Below are 22,454 nucleotides of genomic sequence, written 5' to 3' on the forward strand. Positions count from 1 at the left end.
CAAGCATTGCTGTCAAAAAAAATTAACGACAAAATACAAATTTACATTTGACAAGATGCGTTACTCAAAAACAGAGGCTACACATCATACGACTTCAAAAACTCTTAAAATATGCCTGCTGGGCTTGAGAGGTGGTTGACAGGAATCCAGTGGAAAAGTAACATGTGTCAAAATAAATCTAGTTCGATGCCAGATTGCAAAAACACATCTCTGGCTTTCATGCAAACAGAGCCAAACCTGCAGGGATAACACATGAGTTCAGTAGAGACACAGTGTGGTGATACATGATACAAATTTGTAGGGGGTATTACATTAAACAGTTCAGTTCTACAGTTCCCTCAGGCTTTTGCATTGGCATGTGGGTATGAAGTAAAAACACATTAGCCAATATATAATACCCTGAATTAATTCCAAAGAAAACGTACAAATGCTGTATTGTATTATCAGTTCCTGGCCCAATGTGAAATACAGTAACAGTCAACACTTGATACACAAAAGCACCACCATGTGGTAATATTTTATAAGGCACATAGTGGTAATGGCTGTCAAATGCAGAGAAGCTTATTATTCAGCTATTTAAAGTAAAAAAGTAAAATATTTTTTGTTTCCTTATGTTTACACCTATTGTAAAACAATACATTAATTAGATATAATTCATTTGTTAAAGTAATTTAATTCTAAAACAGCCAATGTATCATCTCTCCACTAAAATTCCACTTTTTAAAAACTCTTGTAGGTAAGATGGACAGTACTTTTATTAATGTACTATTTTTTAAGTAAAAAATCCATGATGCAGTGCAATCATTTCAATCACATGGTGGTCGTATTTTCTGGGAGGTTAACATTGTCCTCTGCGGTGCTCCGTAGCGCTTCCTCCCCTCTAGCTTTTTTAGTGGCTAAAGATGGCTGAAGCACCTCAATGGCCCAGCCGGTTCTTCTGTCATAGATGTTCAGCAGAGATCAGTCCTCGGCTTCCTGTAAGTACCACAGACAGAAAGTAAAGGTTTGGACAGTTGGGAAAATAAAAAAGATGTCTGTGTCGTTGTATCATTCGTAATGCTCGTTGTAGTAGCGGGGTCAACAGATAGCATGCTAACAGCTATTAGCTCCTACGAGGTACCGTTTATCATTTTAACGCTAGCCAGTGGTGGCTAGCTTGTTATCTAAATACTGGATCCAGCAGCGTAAAATAACAGAAAACGCTTAGTCATGGAGCTCAGAATACTGCAAATATTCTGTTATTGTGTCTTACAACGTTGGACGCGGTCGATTTTTTCATTATTATGTTTTTACGAGGCATATTAGTGTGTTAGCTAACAGGTAAATCCACTAGCATTTACGTTAAGTCAATATGTAACACTGTCGCGTCTATTTATTGACGTCGGCGCTTGTTTTGATTAATGAAACGCTATCAACATTAGTCTGCTTTAAGATTTAACATGTTGTCAGTCACTTAAGTTACCTGAATAATCCAGACACTGAACATCAACAAAGCTACTGTGTCCTTTTCTTGTTTTGTCATTGACACAAGTGGCATATCTGTCACAGGCTAGAAAGATCTGTAAACTGTAAACGTACCTATCACAATGTCAAAAATCTACCACAGGCTGCTGTTTTGTTTGAATTAACAGCTCACACATTTGGGACCCAATGTTTTCAGTCTGTGTTTTAGGTCAGATTGAAGTTTTTAATGACATTTCAACCATAAAAAATACAGCTGATTGGAATATAATTTGTCTCAGGTCAATTGTATAAATCAACAAAACATAGGACCCACAAAGACAAAAACATACACCCATGCATAAGATAATAGTAAATAATGATGTTAAGTGTAATGTTTATAGTCAAATCATTTTTATTGCTACAGTATGTTTACACATACAAGGAATGTGTTTCTGGTTTAGTTGATCCCAGTGTACTTACACACAACACAACAATCTTCAGAAAGATATACAAAGAAAGTCGCTAAACAGTAGAAACTGTTTCTGTATGCATGTGTACACTCACCTGCCACTTCATTAGGTACACCTGTGCAATTGAATTCAATCCAATACAAAAAAGCTCTGCCATAAAGTCAACATTTATGAAGCTTATACATTTTCAGTTTTTGTTGACATTGCATGTTTTGTTGACATAATGAGGTCATAGGGTGGGTAAGCTGGTGTACTGGGGTGCATTATATTGAATGGTATTTCTTTTATTTTGTCCACTCCATTAATATACAATGGGGGGTGCAACATATGAGGAACCCTTTTCAGTATACATCACCACCACCCACTACGACCTCAGTAATAACATCAATCGCCTTTATGGAAATGTCAGCAAAAATTGAAAAAGTATGAGCTTCTTAAAAGTACAATATATTAGATTGTATTAGATAGCACAGGTATTCCTAATAAAGTGGGCGGTGTGTGTGTGTGTTTAGTGTGTTTCTGAGAGAGACAGAAAGTCTGTCTCGGAGACAGTCTGGTAATAATCTGTTGCTCATTCTGATAGTTCTGGATCTGCCAATAGTGGGGATGTTATACAGTCTGTGAAAGGGTTAAGAAGGGTACTTTAAATTGCTGGAGGATGTTTGAAAACTTCTCTCCCAGAAGTTATTCTTGATGGAGGGGAGAGAGATCCCAGTGATCCTTTCAGCCGTCCTCACTATTAGAGTATCAAGAAATTGCAATAGATAAATGCCAGTGACATCTTTGAGATAGTTTAGTAACGCCACCACATCCCATATATTGACCGGAAAGAACTGAATAATGTTCCACTCGGTTGATATCTTGGTAGACATCCTTTAAATAAACAAATTTAAGGGGTTAAAAATGTTTACGTGTGTGTATTGAAAAATGTATATGGGTTGAGTTGAGTCTTGTTTTTTGTTTGTTTACAGGAGTATACATGTCCAAGATGTGAGTCTGGGTTTATTGAAGAGCTGCTGGAGGAGAGAAGGTCTGTATAAAGTGTATACTGAATTTAGTTTATCTCATCAAGGGTAGCATTTCCCTGCTCAATTATTAGTTTATGTATGTTGTTTAGGCAAATTTGGTTTCTTGTAGTAATAATGCAGTTTTAAATTGAGACCAAACATTTTACGTGAATGTGTAACCTGATGATTGGATCATTGTGTAACTGGAAATTGGATGCAGCAAACATGCTGTCATAACAGTTAGCAGTGATGAAAACAATGAAGGAACTTGTCCTTTTACTAAATCAACACATAACTTGTCAAATCTCCGTCTCCTGTTTAGTGCTGACAATGGATCCATGTCGAACATCTCCAGCGGGCCCCAGAACCAGCAACCATTTGAGGTTTCTAACTCATTCTTTACTCAGACATCAGGAAGTCTTTTTTTTTTTGTTTGGCACTTCTTCTTTTGCCACCACAGCCTCACTTCAGGCAGAATAGTATGTTGAATAATTAGGGGGAAGTTGACTTTGTCCAGATGAAGATGCTCTAGCTTGATGGATAACATGGGTGGGGGTTGTCACTATATTGGAAGACTTCACTACGGAATACTGGTGCTGTGATAATAATGTATTACTGTATACTGCATAAATACTATATTCTCAGTAAAAAGGGAACCCCATCTATATGCAGTATATGATGTTTCCATTGATGTGACAGTTAAAAATATGCTTCAGATGTGATGTATGGTGTTGCGTGATTACAGCAAGTACACACTCTGCATCTTTTTTGTCTCCAGAATGTAGACCAGCACTTGTTTACATTCCCTTCTGGCTATGGTCAGTTCGCCCTGGGTGTCTTTGATGACAGCTTTGACTTCGGGGCTGGACTGGGAACCGAGGATAACCGTGATGCTGAAAACCGGCGGGAAAGGGAGACGGCATCTCGGCAGCGCTATGGCGCCAGGCAACCAAGAAGTCGTCATGGTTCAAGACGACAAGCAGGGAGGAATGAGGGAGTTCCCACGTTAGAGGGGTGAGGAGAACAGTGTGTGACTTGTGGGACTAAAGTCCTACTCTTTGATTTATGACATTTGGAACTGATTAATTTTCCCCCTGAGCTTCATTTCATTTTTGAGATTCTTATAACCCACTCAGTACACACAGTGTCGCCCTTCATTGCATCTGAATCATGCTGCATGTTTTCTCTTTTCTAGAATCATTCAGCAGCTAGTGAATGGAATAATTGCACCCACAGCAATGCCAAATATTGGTGTTGGACCATGGTGAGTATGGCTATGATAACCCAGAAAGCTAATCCTCAACAATATGTGCTTGGGTTCTTCAAGTGTCTAATGCTTCATTGTTTTTTAAAGGGGTGTTCTTCACTCAAATCCTATGGATTATGCTTGGGGTGCGAATGGACTAGATGCTATTATAACACAGGTATGTTTATGTAACCTTTCTATTGGTAACATTAAATTAGTTTCCCATGTTTAATTTGTGTTCAATAAGATTTTAGACATTATGTAAGGAAATGTGTGTTAAACTAAATGCAATATATCTGTCAATAAATGTATCTCTGAATCTTTTTTCCTCTCTTCTTTAGTTATTAAATCAGTTTGAGAACACGGGACCCCCACCTGCTGATAGAGATAAAATAAAAAGTCTTCCTACAGTACTAATAACAGACGAGCATGTTGGTAAGTTGAAACATGGCTTCTCTTTTTTTCTTTTTACATCTTAGATATTCTGTATAATTTGAAAATTTGGACAAAGTATAATTTTATTCAAAACAGCTCTTTTATGCTCTTTTTTACATTATATAAAGTTAATTGAATGCAAGTACCATTTCCCTGATATGTTGGTTTCAACTGTATGATTTTATCAGTTTCAACTTTTATGCTCTGCTGGTGACACAGATAAGTATTAAGTCTTGTCTATATCATCATTGAATAAATGGTTAAAATAAACAACTGCTTTTTGATATTCCAACATATCTTTATTTTTCTAGGTAACACACCCAACACTTCAGATCAGGTTTTAAAGTGCTGGTGGTGTAACTGCCACCTTGTATAATGACAAGTCAAACCAGTAGCATAGCCTCCAACCGTCTTTCGGAAAACAAAAAATGAACTTTAAGCATTTCATCTCATTTCAATCCTCTTAGACCTGGCTGGGCTTTACTGTGGTGGATAGTTGTCAAAGACTAGTTCATAATGGCAGGTCACTATAGGTTAAAAAAAAAATACTGGTCTTTATTGTCATCTAGTCATTTATCAGTGTTATATTTAACATGTTCTGTCTTTCAGCTTCAGGACTTGAATGTCCAGTGTGTAAAGAAGATTACAGTGTTGGGGAAAACGTGAGGCAGCTCCCATGCAATCACATGTTCCACAATGATTGCATAGTACCCTGGCTGGAACAGGTATTAGAAATATATGATGCAACATTTTCTTTCTTAAATTTAAATATTCGTATTGTTGTCATCTTGACCTGGGGCGCAACAGCATCAGCAATGACATGTTTTTACTACTCTCTTTCTCCAGCATGACACATGTCCAGTGTGCAGGAAAAGCTTGAGTGGACAGAACACAGCAACCAACCCTCCAGAATTATCAGGGATGAACTTTACCTCCTCCTCTTCCTCCTCCTCGTCCTCTTCATCTTCCTCTACTCCTCAATCCTCAAGTTCGACCAGCAATGAGAGCTCCACTGATAATTCGTAGAAGAACATTTGTCCATCTCACCCTATGAGCTGTCTAGAGCTCATATGTTGCTGTACTTTAGAGCGGGGACCTCCAGTCTCTGCCTGCCATAGGGTAGAGACCTGAGTGCATCTCCCCGGGAGCACTCAGGGGTAAGTGATACATGATACCCATGTATTTCGGCCAGTCCTGTTGCTCCCACCTTCATCAGGAATCTGAACAAAGGAAGGGTGGAGGCCTGGAGTGCAGCTTCTGTCAGGGAGGATGTGGAGACACATGGAAAAGGCTTTATCTGCCTGAATCACCTCATACAGGAAGAGATGACAAAGGAATCCAAAGGTAGAAGACTTGTGACAACAAGACAGTTGCTGTTCTTTTTTAAAATCTCCTTTAAGACCCACTTTTGCTAATGAAGAAAAATAAGAAATGTACAATTACTCCTTTTTATAAGTAGCATTCATATCTCACAGATAAGATGACTTAAAGTGCACTGTAGTGCACTATTTAAGTGTGCACTTAATTTTCTTCATGGTTTGGAAGGATATTACATGTGAATTCTTTAATTCTCAACAAAATTGCAATTATTTTATTGTCAAGATCCACTTGCAGTTTTAAGGTAACCAGACTGGATAACAGGTACCATTGTTTGCACTTGAAATAATGCGTCAAATTGCAGTAATTTTGTGTTGTTTAGATAATGATGTGGATAAATAATCATTAATTAATTACACACTTTAGGATTTTATTTTTTATTCTGCAAGCCTAAAAATGTGGATCGTCTTTTCACATTATACACTTAGAAACATTTCAGTGCATTTGTGCATTTTAACTTAAAGGTAAATTAAATATTTTCTAAAGTTGCCAGTTGAAAAACTATTGATTTGCAGTATGATCGTGTACAAAAGAAAAGTGAAGAAAAAAAAAGTGAACTGATATTAAAATAAAGATGTTTGGGTGCTATCACTCAAAATACATGTAAATCATTTTCATTGTGTGCGTATTTGTACTATTCTTTGAAGGGCTAATTATCATGAATCAACAACTCATAAAATGGACTTAAAGCCATTCTGCAGTAAAATGAACCTCTTGTTTTATCAACTGATTGTAACTACAGACAAAAATGTTTGTAAAAGTTGGTTTTCTCCTGCTATACTGGATGTGTGCTGCTGGAGTTAAACACTAGATGGGAGTACAGTAAACAAAACAAACAGGAAACTGGAGATTGTATGAATTGTTTTAAGTAATATGCAATAATTGAGCAAAACATAGTCAATTTGAAAATAATAATTGTAAAATAAACATTTTATAGCAAACAAGCAAGTTATAAGATGTACTGTTAGGTTTCTTAGATCCTTAGTGATGTATGGCAGGTTCTTAGAAAACCACACATCACCGAAGGAACAATAACTTCATTAACAAACACTGCTGGAAGTGATTTCAATGCATAATAAGATTTTGAGAGCGTTTTGTACTTTCATAATAGGGTTTGGTCCAGAGGAATGCTGATAGTAAACAGGGTCTATATTAAATCCTTCAATGGTGTATTTGCCTGCCAAATGCTATCAATAAGGCAATAAATGCAGCTTCCTTTTATTGTTTGGCCATATGGGTGTATTTCCTCCACATTGTACCTCTCCTCTCCCCTTGGGTTTAGGGTTCAAAGGGCTTCAATCTAAAGGAATTGTTATGGAAAGGACATTAGTCTAGGTGAAAAGCTAATTGATACACTTGACTTATGCCTTTTGGTTTGACTACAGTGTGAAATTTCTTACTCTTTTTCTTACATTGTGGTTAACAGTACAATACGTTTTTGTGCCCTTTTAACCACCTTTGAAGTATGCCAGGCTGTTTGATTTTTAGTTACTCCAGATTCACTGTCTAGAACTACCACATTATTTTGTTAATATTATGAATATGTCTTTTTCAGTAGCTTAGCTTCTCTTTGTCTTCTCAGTCTCTTCAGCATAGCAAATTTTAGGATTTTCTTCCATTCTCATACATTTACTCAGGCTTGTTCAAATTGATCAGGAATATCTTGATAATAATCATAATTAATTCCACATAATTTCAACAGGATTGAAGTCTGTCTACTTAATGACTTGGACGCTATCCTTTGACTATAAAACAGGCTGTCCAGAATTTGTCTAATATGCGATAAAAAGATTTATAAAGACAGCTAATTTTGTGGCAAAATTTTAATTGTGTCATCTGTCTTTATTTTCCTTTTTCCAAACTACATCTGTTAACAAGAAACCTTAAAATTAAAAAAAAAAAAAGTTTCAATATCATGTTGGTGTGGATTACATGGCTAAGAAAGTGTTTGTAGTTTTGTTGTTTTTTCCCCCCCGAAGTATCCTAAAGATAGAATCTACACTCCTGCACATTAGAATTGAATTATTTTTCTACCCCATAATTGTGTCTTTGGATTTTTCATACAGTTCCCTGCTCTTAATGGCAGCTCTGACACACACTGACATTTTGGTGACTTCAGTCATTATCATGTGATGACACGTTAGGCCTGTGAATGTATAGAAGTCTGTAAAAATGTCTATAAAATGTTTGTCTTTTTTAATAATCTGCTACTGAATAGTCTGCTAATAGTTCAATTTAATCAATTTTTGCTCCTTTTCTGCTCAGACATTGCCTGTTAAAATGTACTGTGAAATACTTTTTGTGAATTTAAGTAAAATTCTCCACGTATTTAAGTAAAATCAGGCTTATTGTTTGTCAAATCACATTAAAATATGATCATTAAATATGTATAGTAATATACGACTGAAGTGAAGACCGATGCGACCCATGTGACGTAACCACGCCTCTAAATACGTCATGCGTGTACGTGCTAAACAGGGCGTATGCGTGAGGTGCAACTAGAGGACGAGCAAGAGCAACTACAGCGGCTCACTGTCGGACATTCAGCTTGCACGTCCTGCTGGAAGTTCGCAAGAAGAGAGGGGGATTTCTTCTCGCTGTAACATTAGTTAACTTATTTATTCGACAGTCTAGTAAATACTAGAATACCAACCATGAAGTTACTATGGGCGATCAGTGCCCTTCTATTGAGCTGTTGGAGAGCCAGTGCGTCCACAGGTAAGATTTTTGCGTCAGCCATGTTGGTTGAAGATGTAGACTTCACCCTGACTACGGACATTTAAATTGTTCATTTGGGTTCTGGGTATGTCAACGTTACGATAATTAAGTTTTGGGTGTTATGTTTTTTTTTTTCGATGTCGAATACCTATTTTCAGCAGATATTAATATGAAATGTTACACATCGTCTCTCGCGTTAGCAAGAAAATCATACTTGTTTCAGTCGACGCAGCTTCATAGCTAGCGACCTAATTTGCTAATTTGTTGTCCCCAAAACCCTTACACATGATTACAGGCGTTTGGTGGCTCGCGTTACAACGATAAAACAAGGCGGTGAATATGTGTTAATTTTCGGGCAACTGTTTCTTGCTATGTCACTCTTCTACTTTAAGGGATTTTTATGTTTTCCAAATGATAATAAATATAATTCGCCTTGTAAACCTTCATTTAAAATGTGTGGTGTTTTTGCTGTTGTGATGTTGCGTAATGTCACGAAGGCTAGCTGTCTGTTCATAGTGAACCTTATCTGGTCGTTTTCACTGACCTAGCAAGGCCTTGCTCTGGGAAACCGTCATGAGGCAAAAACAAGCCGAGTTATGGAGCCTCATGACTTTCATTATTTGTCAGTGTGTTCAGTTCTGTGACTGCCTGGGCCCCGGTTCGCAGTACAGACAGCCCCCACCCGAACAACACACTCGTCGTGTTGTGAATTAACGCTCATCTTTGTATAAACCAGTAGACCCACACAACGTCAGCTATCACAATATATAAAGCATTTCGAGCTCTAGGAGATCTTATATAAGTTGTTTTATTACATTCTCTATTAATGGTTGGTAACCCTATTATTGCCACTTCAGCATCTACTTCATATCAGTGTGTCGATATGGATCGCCATTGATTAACATTATTTGATAAGGAGATCGCTGAGTTTGCCTTAATTATTTGGCAAATGACGGTCATGAAATACTGAGAAGTCACTGATACACCATTAGGGTTAATTATTACTATTAAGAATTAGATAGGAGCAATGTTCAAAAGGTACTTTGAATATACCTTAGGATAAATTTTGGGTCTAATTCTATAGTGGCTTAAGCACAATTGTCTGTTTTTCACCCAAGAGTATCCCAATGAGCTTGTAAGCCTCAACATATGATCAACATCTGCATCTAGATGGCAGATTCAGTTGTATTCAGTTATTTAAACATTGTTCTGTGTTTTTATGACCTTAATGACAATACATTCGTAAGTATCTAAAATTGAGCAAAATAGAAATTCCCTTTGATAGTTATATTTTCTTCTGTATTGAGTTTACAAATGTAGGAGTTGCCCTTTAATAGGAAAAACGTAATAAGTACCCTGAGTCATTTTCCTCTTTGGTTTCACCACTAAAAGGAAGTTATGAAAGAATCACGTATATGCAAAATGTGGTGTTTAGTAATGTGTAGTCTTTATTTGGGTTTGTTAGCTGAATCATGGTTAAAACCTTACTTTAATTTTTCAGAGAATGAGTACCAGCAACCAGGCCGTTAATGAATGTTATCTGCTTGTGCACTTAAGCGAAACACATCCAAAGAACCTTTTTGCCACTCGGTCTATCCTGCTTTGGTTTTGACAGTTCAGAGTTGATCAGGAGTAAAATTAGATTTCCCTAGAGTTTCAGCTTCTTCTCCAGCCAAACTTTGGCATTAAAAGTAGGTTAGGAGACATGTACGCACGGCTACTATTTGTGAAAAAGACAGGAAAAGCTTGTTTTTCCACATATGTAGGGCTATCAAGTACTTAATTTTTAGTCCCAGTAATTTAGTAAATGATGTCCATTAAGGACTAATTTTGGTATTGACCGCCATTTGAGACTCCAGCTGCTTAACCTCCTTTCCCTGAAATTATCCTTAATTATGATAAAAGCCTGCAGTCTAAGCAGCAGCACTGACAGAGAGGTGTGAGTTAATATATTAATGTATAATAATAATGGTGACAAATCTCCACTGGTCCAGGACAGATTAATGATTACATTGGACAATGTTTTAACTTGGTTAGAAGACTCCACATATGTAGACAAGGTAACTTAAAAGGATTAGGTCACATCCAGTGGTTTACAGTGAGAAGTATTTTACCCCCTCACATGAAGTGGTTTATGTCCCTGCAGTAACCTCCATCTATTAACAACACAAGGCTGAAATGAAGGCTTGAAAAAGCACATTTACACAATGTGTGCTGTTTCCTTATGTCTTATTTCTTTCATCATGCTGGAACCACTGGCATCTGTTTTCTATATGAAAAGGGGTCACATTGTACTAGCTGTTCCTGTTCACCGTGAAAATGTCAATATAGTTGTTAAACAAGTGTTGAAAGTGGCCTGAGGATTACATGTTTTACCCATACCTTCTCAGAAGGCTGTTGTTCATTTACAAGCAGCTAGCTGAATGAAAAAAGAACATGGAGATAAAGCATGTATCCTCATAGTGTGGGTCTATTTACCAAATTTCAACACTTTTTTCCTTAACAAATCTCATGATATCTCTTCATCACATACACAATATTTAGTCTTTTTTCCCTTTATGTAGAACATATTATTTTACAGCTCTTTTTTGTGTGCTTGTCAGACTGTTCGGCTCGTTGTTTACCAATGGTTAACTGACTACAGACTGGAATTTGTCTTCTGAAAATGCTTCAAACACATAGAGCAGATTGTTGTGTTATAGAGCAAAGGGTTAGAGGCATTAAATCACACTGTCAAGATTCTTGTGGCTAACATTTAAATGAGTTGTGCATGGAGCCTTGACTATATTTAATTTTGAACTTTTGCAGAGCATGTGCCATTCATGAATTTGACCTTTGGTAATAGTGAAGAGGCCACCCGATGAGCCAAAAAAGGTTACATGATATACATGTTACCGGGGCTCCTGTAGACCAGTCTTTTGTTTCGTGTTAAATTGATATCTGCTCTATTTCATAGCAAAGCGATTGTGGAGTTTCATCTCTTATTTGTGCTGGGGGGGGTTTCTCATTGGCTTAGGTTGTGCTCAGATTAGTGTCAGTGTGTGAGAGAAGGGAACAAGCTTGTTGTTCTTTGGCCCGTAGTGTGAGAATGTAATTTCTTTGAGCAGATTCCTTTTTTTCATCCCACCCTATTTTTCATGTATAATAATTTGTAATTTCCTACATATGATCTTTTTTTTTAGTGTCAGTATCAACCCTCATGTCATTTTGAATAGTGATTTGTAACACTCTGTGGCTGCAGTTGTTTCAGATCTACATTAACAATGCTTATGGACTGCATGCACAACGTGAATCATCGTGTGTAAATGTGAGAATCGGATATTATAGACCGATTGTGGCCGGTCACCAGTTATTGATAATCAGCTGAAAACCAGCCGTTTTTGATCAGTGGCTAATTGGTCGGTGCATCTCTGTGTTTAACCTCTTGGGTGGGACTGGGTGTCAGTACTCATTTCTTGACCAAAATAACCCAGAGCCAAGATGTTGCAAAACTTCTTCGGTCAGATGATGCTTGCTTTGGATGCTTTTTGTTCACAGACCTAGAAAAAAAAGACTATTTGTATGTTTTTGCTCGCAGCCGATCACTGCAAACGTTTTCTCACAGGATTTGACAGACTAATCAAAAGAACAAGATACTCGGCTTTTCTGTCAATGAATTTAACAAATATTTTGAATCATAGCACATTTTACTCATAAAATACATTCTTATTTTTGATGATTTCCCCCCATCTCACAGTGATGCATATCCTCAATTAAAGAATTAGCAGAATGGCCTTAAAATTATAGTTTGTCGTTGCCCAGCTTAACACATTAACTGCTGTCGGGTGACACTCGGCTCCACATAAAAAGTCTTAAATGCTGGATGCACTTGCGAAAGCTTTCATGTTTTTTTATTTATTTTTTTTATTTAATTATGCGAGATGTTTTTCATTTCAGCTTCATCTGCTTTGCTTTTCATGTTTTCTCTCATTCATTGCATATGATTTTGAATTCACACGAATGCTATTCAATGCTTTTAATGTTTTTGTCTTTTGTTCTTTTGCTGTGATCGCCTGTAGGGGTGTCTTGATCATTTTGAGTTATTAACTGAGTAAAGTAAGGTTTTTTTCAGTAGAGCTTTGTAATCTAGTATATAACTGGATTTAAAGCCTTAAATTTGATTACAACTATTTCAAGACTCTCAATTTGGTCAGTTAAACTGACCATCAATAATATATTTAATTATTATTCTGCCGTCATAGTAACCTGTGGATCTGTACAATTCAAATAAAAAATAGTACCACAAACGACACCCTCCAAAATGACACATTGAATCCTATTTAAGTCAAAAATGTAATAATTATAACTTATTTGGTTCGGGTCATTCCTAATCCTCTTTTTATGTTGCTTTTCTCATTTTTGTCTTAATGGGTCAGAGTATCAAAACGTTTCCAAAAGAACACTTTGGAAATGTTGCTCTGATCATTGCCTTTTCTATGTGCTTACTTTCATAATTTCATTTCATTTGTGTTTTATTAACTGTTTTTATTTTTTTCTTTCTCTTTCCTACTCACCTGTTTTTCTTCCATCATTGCTTTTCTTTTTCTTTTTTTTTTTTAACCACCAATCCATGAAATCATCTGGCTTGCTTTTTAAATCAACCACATCCAAAATGATCCTAAAATCTGTTTGCTGGGCTGACTGTAAACGGTGCTCAGCGGGGTTCATCAAGTCTCCCCTCTCTCGGATGAAGCTGATTAATGACAGTGCAGAGCTGCATTGCGAGGTTATAGGGACCCCCATTCCCGAGGTGCAGTGGTGGTTTATAGTGGGAGAAGAGCCCGAGAACGAGACCTCCACTCAGCTTTTTGACGGGGCACGGGACGACCGTGTGCAAATAAATGCCACATATATTACACATGCCACTAGCACCATTCACCTCACTAGCCTCACCCTCGACGACTCTGGCACGTACGAGTGCCGCGCTTCCAACGACCCCGACCGCAATGAACTGAAGAAGACGCCAAAAATCAAGTGGATCCGCTCGCAGGCAAACATTATTGTGATCGAAAGTGAGTGGCAGAGGAAGCATGAGGAGACTCAGGTCAAAGTAGCTTGACTGTTATCTCCTCATTAGTGAAGTCCTGGACACTGAGCTCCTGTTACTCAACTCCCATGCTTCCGGTCCAGTACCCTGCTCCTCCTGCTTCACCCCGTATACACACCCCCTCTCCTCTCCTCGCCTCTCCTCAGAAAACATCCTGTAGTAGAGCAAAACCTGGTCATCCAGTGTAGCCGGGCTCTTCCCTAATCCTTTGTTACCTGATATAGAAGAGGTCTACAATCTGATGCCTTTTTTCCCCCCACATTCAGTACCATTTATAATCGGTTTCCTGCATATAATACTGGTCATAAGGTTGGAAGTCTGCTAATGGCTCATGTAGTAAAAGTATAATAAGAAAAACAGTTGTATAATTATTGAGAAAAGAAAAAAGGGGTCAGGTTACACAATTAGTATTGCTTCTTGGTAGAATTCTTTAGCACTTTCCTTATTGCTACTAACATTGGCAATACCCCTTTTTTATGCTTGTAGCCCACTCTTTTGGTTTATAGCCTACTAAACTTTAAGCACAGAAGATGGCAACTAATTGTATCTAAAGTTATATACTCAGCCATGGGGCATCTTTCTGCCTTGTGGTCCAGTATTATTTTTGTGACTTTGGAAGAATTGGTCAGTTTCACCATTTGAAGCAAAACTACTTTAAAAAAAAAAAAAAAAAGACTTTAAAATAATACTTTTATCATGCGACTTCCAATAACTTTTGATTCCCTTCTTGTTGCTTCTTCTGCATGTATTACTGAAAGCATCTTTTCCCTATGACCTTGTTATAAGCTACTGTATCTACTAGATTTCCAGTACAACTCCTATTCCTCCCTCCATTTGGTGGGATGATCTCTTCATTTTTGGGGAGCTCTTTCCACCTTTCTTGGAAAATTCTGTGTGTTTTGTACAGTACTCGTGTTGCACTGTTTGAAAACATTGTTTTTTCTTTCCCAACTTGAACAGTAGGTAAAAACAGTAGGCAGTTTTTTAGTGTAATATATGGTTGATCACACTCAACACTTGTCTCAACAAAATGTCTTCTTCTAAATCATATTCATAACTTTTTGGGGATGGTGAGAACAAAAAGTGAGAGTCTTAATAATTGCAGTGATTTTATAGTAAACGTATCAGAGGGTGATGTTCTAACAAATTGATATTTATTTAGAAAAGTAGTTCTACATTAAACAAATTGATATTTATTTATTATGTCTACCAGCTGTGTATGAGGTGGTGGATATTGTGTGAAAGCCCTTCTGATGTTTTGTTTATGAAAGACTTAATTTTTAAGGACAAGTGCTGAGTGTCATGATACAAAATGTAAATTAGAATAAGCTAGGCTAAGAAATGATGTGCCAAGGAAATGTTACTGTCTAGTGTTTTTCACCCATGTCGGAAACATTGAAGTACTGGTAGACAAATTTTGAAAGTATATGGAAAATATGTTCAAGGCAATACCTCAAGATCAGTAATCAGTGATTTTAGTGTACACCTCCTAAGGGCATACGTGTATACAATTAGGTTCCCACCAATCAACTGAAATTCATATTTTAGTGAGGATGATAAATAATGTATTTCTCCCTCTTCCTCTGTGTTCATCTTAAGGCCCGAACATCATTGCAGAACCTCCTGAGGTCGTCAACCAGACCTCTGCTAGGCTCAGCTGCAATTTGACGGATTCTGGCCTTGTCATCAAGGGCTCCCACTGGGAACACAACGGCAAAATCCTTGAAAATACCAATACCGAGAGCTCCGAGTCATCAATATCCCTTGAGTGAGTAGCTACATGTACCTAAGTGAACACATGTGCAGGTCTGCCTTGCATTTAATAAACCTCAATTAAGGCGCTCATCTTGTGATCACAATATAAAATGTCCTTTGTCTTGAATGTGGAAGTATTAATATGCTGTTTCCCACCAGCTGGTAAAGAAGTAGTATTCATTTTTGTCTGTTTTATGAACCTAAGCCGAGTCTAAGCCTAGCTGCCTTTAATTCATATTGTTTGAAATATGAAGCATCGTTGATATAGATAACATTCAACCATTTCTCCACCTTTTAGGATAATTATCTTTGTCTTTCACTCAGTTATGTCGTCCCTTTCTGTTACTACAGTATGTTGCCATCTTTATCCGCTAATGTTCTCTTGCATTTCACTTTTCGCTCTTCGGTCATCCCTCCCCCTCTCCCTTTTTTCCCCTCCCTCCTGCCTCCATTAGCAGCAGAGCTAGGGGCACATTCGGGCATTCACCGCTCTTGATTAGCAGAGATGGACCGTGCAGCTTTGCCGGTAGTCTTGGCAGCAGGGATAAGCGCCCCTAGCAGTTTGCTCACTTGCCCTGACCTTAATTCCCCATTAGACAGAGCAGGCAGGACTGTACGGGACAGCAGCACCAAACAAAAGTGGGATTGTCATTACCGGTGGAAATCTGAAATATTTGTTGCATGGACAGGCAACTTTATTGTTACCAATGGCACAGAGTTCTGGAATACTTGCAGCTTATTTAATATACTACTATTACTCTTTCTACAGGTTGGAGAAGATCACCCACAGTTCTGGTGGAAAGTATGAATGTGTGTTCAACACTGATCCAGTGGTGAAGAAGACGATTGAAGTCAAAAGTGAGCTAATTATTGAATATCGTAGATCAAAGATGCTTTCACTGGTCATTTAAAAGTTGCTGTCTGTGTTTGTAAGTAATATGTTTGCAGATGTTATTTTTCTTTTATAGTTACAAATTAGGTAGCATGTAGATCATGTATATATTGCAAGAACTAACTCTAGCCATTTTCCAGGAAGCACCATGTTATCCTCTGTTTTTATTAATAGTTAGTCCTGATACTAATTTAGGCGATGTCCTTTTGGTCCAGTCTGTAATCTGGGTGTTGCCATTTGTTTATTCAAAACTTATGTATCAATGAGCCATTGATACTGCTCAACCAAGCTAGTAGTTTGCATTTAAACATGTTTTTTAAATTGTTCTTCTGTCTGTAGCACTTCCCCATGTTTCAGCCTACAAGCACTCTGAGCATGGCAATGAGAAGGACAAAGGTGTAATGGTCTGTGTGAGCCATGGCTACCCACTGCCCACTGACTGGTACTGGTACAAAGAGATGCAAGATGGCCAAGAGGTATGTATCTCTCAAATGTATAATTTTGATTATAATAAAAGGTTATATTGAAAGGGGACCTATTATTATTATTATTATTATTATTATTAGCATTATTATTAGCCTTATTTACAGTTATATAATGTTAAAATGTTGAAGGTTCATATAAACGTAGCCTAAGTGTCAAATAGTGATGTAAACATGTATAGATGTAATCCCTGTGAGGCCCCCTGGTTTGCCTGGTTTCCAACATTTATTCTACTTTTCTACGAATTTATTTATACAATCTGCTCCACGCACATTCACTGCTCCGCTCATATTGTAGAATGTTTCCATTGTTATATAGAGCCATGACTAGAGCTGGTATGCTGTGAGTGAGAGCAAAGTAAAATTAATTGTTTACCTATTGGAGATGTGCGGGTCTGCTTGTACTATTCCTCCTTGCATTATTTTCAATTGATCCAAATATCTATATATCTTGCTGTGTCAACCAGTTTTTAGTGCCCCTAACAAGGCCCTGATAATTTGACGAGGAGCATGTGTAGTCTCCTGTAAATGCTTAGTCTTCTCTTATTAAGTAAGTTAAAGGCTTGTAATATAAAGCAGTAAAGCAGGAAATGTTGGGTTTGTATTGGCCTTAACTTAACAGAGTACTTCAAAGAGTGTGGAGGCCAGACTGTCTGTTGGAGACAGAGGCTACATTAAGGACCAGTATGATATAAATAGGGAACTGAAAATCATGCAAAGCTACTCTACAGTTATACTCATCTTGTTTGTGTTGCTAACTTGTTGTTTAAACACAACCCTCAGCCCATCATCAACGGTACCGGTGAGAAATATGAGATCAAGAGCACCCCTAACAGGACCACTCTGACCGTTGCGGATCTGAGCATTGAAAACGACATCGGAAACTACATCTGTGCTGGAACTAACGTGCTTGGCACAGCCACCGACACGATCCACCTGCGTGTCCGCAGTCGCCTGGCTGCTCTCTGGCCCTTCCTCGGCATTGTGGCTGAGGTCATCATCCTGGTGGCCATCATCTTCATCTATGAGAAAAGGAGAAAGCCTGATGAGGTCAATGACGGTACGTATGCCATGCTGCCTTCAAATCTATGTTACATCAACTCTTAAGCTGTGTTCAGACCGACATCAGCACTGCGTGATCAATCGCTGCCTACTTATCAATTTCAATACCTCTGGATTTCCACCGGATCCGTCAGCGGCGGGGAACGGCTGCGCTACGGTTTAGCTCCGTCCTCTGCCCGGCGTCAACTCACACCGGGGGCATTACAGCAGCGGAGCGGAGCATGCTCTGGGAGAGAAATCTGCTTTTTAAAATGAAGTTGCACTGTTAATACAGTAATTACGGCAGCCCAATCAAATCCGAACGAGTGCCTTTAGTCTACTGTAATTACTATAGTAGCAGCACAACTAAATGGTCCGATTTTCTTAACTTTTCTTAACTTTATGTCATGTGTCAGTAGGTTACGTAGCTAGATGGTGTCTTTACATGTCTGTTTTATTCCTGTTTGTTGCTGAAATACGATCGGGAGGCTGCGCAGGTTGTTTTATTTTGAAAGACGGAAGTTTTATTATGCTGATTCTGTGTCTGACTTCCTGTTGCGGAGAGCCGCTGCTGAGATGTTGCTGACACGCTGCTGAGACGCCCCCGGTGGAAACACTCTCATTGATAGTGGTACCTATCAGCTCCGGTGACCGCGGCTGTATCGCGCCGCTGACTGACCCGGTGGAAATTGGGCTTAAGATCACTGTGTTGACACAGTGACGATGTCTTAGAGTTCCAGCAAAAAAAGGACATCATCTGCAAATGAGTTGAACATCATCTAGCATGGCACTGCATTTGCCATCATTAAACAAATGATTAACTAATTACATTTTTGATAACTTAAAGTGAAGCTTTCAAATGTATGAAAGATATTTTTAATCAGTACCTGAAGCAACACACCCCACCGGTGCTGTTGTCCCTCACATTTTTTAAAATTTTAGTTAAATTTTTTTTATTGCTGTGTTTGTTCTGAACACCCACTTATAGATTTTCGTTTGCTTTGTCAAGTGGCCACAGTGTTTGGTGAATACTGAGTACTTGTAAAACATATCCAACAGAAAGTAAATGTATATTTGCATGCGGATGTGGCCTTTTCCAAAGCTACACTCAACTTGGGCAAGGTTTGTCCCTTTTGTTGTGGCTAGAAGAACGTTAAAGTCCCAAGTCATTGAACTTCAGACAGAATGAAAGTATTTAAAACTGCAGCTCTTGTTTACTGAAATGTGAGTTGAGAAGATTTGATGCCCCCTCAGTTGCAGGCTGGAGACTGTCGAGGCAAAGCATTGCTGCGGAGGTGGAGATGTGTCTATAATGTAGTTGCATGCATTCAATATGAACCCTTATTGTCTTTTATAGTTTATTTACATTTTATTTACATTTTTAAAGTTAAAAGTCAGGAATTGGCTTCCGCCTCTGTGTAAACAATTTGTGATAGATTATACTATTATTTTTATTATTTACATTTTTACTTCTCTGTTCGCTGCTGATTTTGCATTTTGGTAAGTGAACAAAACTGCATGTCAGACTGAAGTGGTTGAGCTGAGATGACCACGTGGAATAAGCAATGGAAATCTGAATGAACTGCTTTCTTGGTCACCACTTCTAAGAGGAATGTGCTCAAAGAATTGGTCACTCTTTCACTGGCCCTGCAATCTAAACATCGAGCAAGCTTGACACATTTTCTTCCCACTTCATTTATTTGTCCGTAACATCATGCGTTTGAGCCAATGAAAGAGTCAAATGAGACAGTCAGTCTAGTGTAATGGTTTGACATTGAAATAGGGTAGGTTGAGAAGTGAGAGGTTTCAGCATTCTGTCTGCATGTCTTCTGCATCTTGTATTTTATGCATGATAAGTGATAGGCATCTTTTTTTAAATCCAGATCAGTATACCATTAGTCTCCTTCACATTTGGCCTCAGGGATAGCCTACACTCTCTTTGCCTTACTTTGTGAATACATGTTCTTGCTCTGTTGTGAATATTGCAACTACACATGGCAGGATGTGTGTTAATAATGTCAATTTGACAGATGTTTTTTTTTTAAAATCTTGATACAACCTCTGCAGTGTTTCTTTGGTGTTCTTTGCTTGTTTTGCATGAGCCTCTGTGATGCTAAGGGGTGACTATGAACATAGTTTTCAAATCGTATCACAGATTTATTAAGGATATATAATTTTCTGGTAAGAGACATAATTTCATGTTTATAGAGCACAAACAACAGATATTTTTCTATGGATTTTATTTTTTGTACCATTCATTGACAGACAGGTGGGCATGCTTCATGTTTAGTTGGATTTGATCATAACCTCATTGGAACCATGTTGCAGAAGATGTCATGTTATGACATTTGCTGCCACCATCAGTGAGGGCTGGGTTGGCATGTGTTTCTCACACCAGTCACAGACATGTAACTACTTCCCTGCTGTCAACTGACTCTCGTTTTCTTTTGCCTTCTTTTTATTGACCGTTTACTGCCGTTCAGATGACGACTCAGGATCCGCTCCTCTGTAAGTACAGTCTACAAGAGAGCTTAATACCCTCATTGTCACTATACACTTCATCTTTTGTTACAGAACTCATGTTTTCTCTGTGATGTGTTTCAGGAAGAGCAACTCTAATGCAAATCACAAAGACAAGAATGTGAGGCAAAGGAATTCTAACTAGAAGCTGAAATAGGTGCGTATCTAAGGAAAAAACAACTGGTTAAATACTGTCCCTGAACAATATTCCAGATGTTCAGATTTAATAGAGGTTTGAATAATGGAGTTCAGTGGAAGTTCTTCACTAATGGCACCTTTTTTTCTCCTTCCTAGATAGACGTCCAGATGGGGCAGTCCAAGATTGGCTGTCATGCGGCACATTATGTTGTGCACCCTGCAATTTTAAGAACCTTTCTGTGCTTGAGTGTTAATGTAATAAGAAGCTGATTTGATTTCCTCTTGTTTTATTTTCTTCTATATTCTTCTCCACATTGTGCAGCCAGAGAACATAGTGTGAAATACTTCCTGCTTGAGGCCATGGGGCAAATATTGCATGAGTTTAAAATGCTGTTCTAGCAAAAGTATGTGTTTGTCGTAAAGTCATGAGAATGTCCACGCGGGAAATGCTTAGTTTGTGGTTGTTTTCTCTTCCTGCTAATGCTTTCTACACTGACCTCACAGATGTCAGTCTTTGATTTCATATTCTGGAATTTGGAGTAGTTTTCTTGTAAAGCAGCACAAATTATGTTTACAGGATCTGAAACCCTTTTCGATCATGATGCGTCACTGCCGTTCTTATAACATCTAGTGAAGTGTGTGAATTCACATGTATGATCTGTCACTGATCTGTCACTACCCCATCACAAAAGTCCTTTTAGCAGAGTTTTATACTTTGCCTTAACAAGCACCATTTCTCTTTCGTCTTTTTGCATTTTGTTTCCTACTACATGATTTCGATGTGACTAAAATTAAATGCAGAAATGACTAAGATTTAATGTCTGCTAGATTTGTTTTTTTTTGCCATAAGAAATTATAGTTCTTTTTAGTGGGAAAGCAGTGTCTTGTCAATCATGCTTTTTTTTTTCTCCTTTTCAAATCATGTAAATTAAAGATTAACCACTGTTTTTGTTGCTGTAGTCACAGCCACAGTAAATAATCTATTGTAATTGTCTAACTTTTAAAATCTGAGGACCAAGTGCAAAAGAAATGTAACATCTGTTGCTTCTGTTGAATGCAACTTTAACATTACGCACTGATGTTTTAAATCTATAAAAAACATTTACTAAGATGTTTTCTTTTTAATTTAACGTGATCTGAGATAAAAACATGTGTGCGATTGTTGGAACATCATCTCTGTTCCCTTTACTGTATAGATGATTCAGAAGCCATATGTTCATTTAGCCTGAGTAGTGTTGTGATTGGATGTTACCATTTCAGAATTATACAAATAAAATTGACCTAGCCAGAATTGTGTAAATCGTTGTACCTTCTTAGTACAAGAAATACCATCTGTTGTACTACTTGCACAAACTGAATAAAGGTATTTGATTTTATATGTCTGCTGACTTTGCCTAAAAACACAACTTTTGTGTGACTTGGAATGGAAAGCGATTCAGAAAATAACACCTTGATTTTGAGTAAATTCATAGTTCATTCAAGTAACACAAAATAATTATTGTAAAAGTTGTTTGTCAGCCTGATATCCAAGTGTCCAGATTTAAAAACCCTCAATCGTAGCTTTTATTCTGCAAATCATACAACTCAACAGCAACTTGTTATTGGGTGTAAACAGTACAATGGGACAGCTTTACATCAAAATTGTGTTGGTCTCTCTTTAGAAAATTATCCCTGTAATTTGAGACATGTAATAAAATGGTCACAAATCATGCATTGTTAGATTTTATTTACTTCCCCTTGTGCAAATTCCCTCTTCAGACCAAGACAGACAGCTTAGTAACTTTGTGACCACCTTGTTATCAGGCAGGCAGCTGATACATCTGGATATCTTGTGTTTCCTTATT

General features: G+C 37.8%; 3 protein-coding genes across 4 annotated transcripts; all 3 read left to right on the forward strand.

The window, feature by feature from the left end:
- Nucleotides 1–886: 886 nt before the first annotated feature.
- LOC128361594 (E3 ubiquitin-protein ligase RNF126-like) lies at nt 887–6,565 on the forward strand. Its single transcript, XM_053322111.1, has 9 exons — nt 887–977; nt 2,885–2,943; nt 3,243–3,303; nt 3,699–3,934; nt 4,116–4,184; nt 4,275–4,344; nt 4,508–4,601; nt 5,211–5,326; nt 5,448–6,565. The coding sequence occupies exons 1-9, from the start codon at nt 903–905 to the stop codon at nt 5,625–5,627; spliced, it is 960 nt and encodes a 319-aa protein (XP_053178086.1). The 5' UTR covers nt 887–902; the 3' UTR covers nt 5,628–6,565.
- A 1,904-nt stretch (nt 6,566–8,469) lies between these two features.
- Nucleotides 8,470–21,986, forward strand: LOC128361428 (basigin-like). Of its 2 annotated transcripts, none has more exons than XM_053321884.1 (8): nt 8,470–8,696; nt 15,382–15,550; nt 16,307–16,395; nt 16,769–16,905; nt 17,695–17,971; nt 20,436–20,460; nt 20,557–20,629; nt 20,767–21,986. In XM_053321884.1, exons 1-7 carry the CDS (start codon nt 8,633–8,635, stop codon nt 20,615–20,617), a joined length of 822 nt encoding a protein of 273 aa, XP_053177859.1. In that variant the 5' UTR covers nt 8,470–8,632; the 3' UTR covers nt 20,618–20,629; nt 20,767–21,986. The 2 variants fall into 2 exon arrangements, with proteins under 2 accessions (XP_053177859.1, XP_053177860.1); XM_053321885.1 differs by having other exon boundaries at nt 20,771–21,986.
- LOC128361429 (basigin-like) lies at nt 13,010–13,916 on the forward strand. The gene has a single exon (XM_053321886.1). The coding sequence runs from the start codon at nt 13,306–13,308 to the stop codon at nt 13,792–13,794; it is 489 nt and encodes a 162-aa protein (XP_053177861.1). The 5' UTR covers nt 13,010–13,305; the 3' UTR covers nt 13,795–13,916.
- Nucleotides 21,987–22,454: the final 468 nt, after the last annotated feature.

This window comes from Scomber japonicus, chromosome 7, assembly GCF_027409825.1.
Source record: "Scomber japonicus isolate fScoJap1 chromosome 7, fScoJap1.pri, whole genome shotgun sequence".
NCBI classification, from domain to species: Eukaryota; Metazoa; Chordata; class Actinopteri; order Scombriformes; family Scombridae; genus Scomber; species Scomber japonicus.

What these genes read in the sequence shown, in the direction of transcription:
- LOC128361594 (XM_053322111.1), top strand. Translation starts at nt 903, where the DNA reads ATGGCTGAAGCACCTCAATGGCCCAGCCGGTTCTTCTGTCATAGATGT. An exon ending in GGAGTTCCCACGTTAGAGGG is followed by an intron (nt 3,935 to 4,115) that starts GTGAGGAGAACA and finishes TCTCTTTTCTAG; the next exon opens with AATCATTCAGCAGCTAGTGA. An exon ending in TAGATGCTATTATAACACAG is followed by an intron (nt 4,345 to 4,507) that starts GTATGTTTATGT and finishes TCTCTTCTTTAG; the next exon opens with TTATTAAATCAGTTTGAGAA.
- LOC128361428 (XM_053321884.1), top strand. Translation starts at nt 8,633, where the DNA reads ATGAAGTTACTATGGGCGATCAGTGCCCTTCTATTGAGCTGTTGGAGA. An exon ending in GAGAGCCAGTGCGTCCACAG is followed by an intron (nt 8,697 to 15,381) that starts GTAAGATTTTTG and finishes GTTCATCTTAAG; the next exon opens with GCCCGAACATCATTGCAGAA. An exon ending in GAGTCATCAATATCCCTTGA is followed by an intron (nt 15,551 to 16,306) that starts GTGAGTAGCTAC and finishes CTCTTTCTACAG; the next exon opens with GTTGGAGAAGATCACCCACA.
- LOC128361429 (XM_053321886.1), top strand. Translation starts at nt 13,306, where the DNA reads ATGAAATCATCTGGCTTGCTTTTTAAATCAACCACATCCAAAATGATC.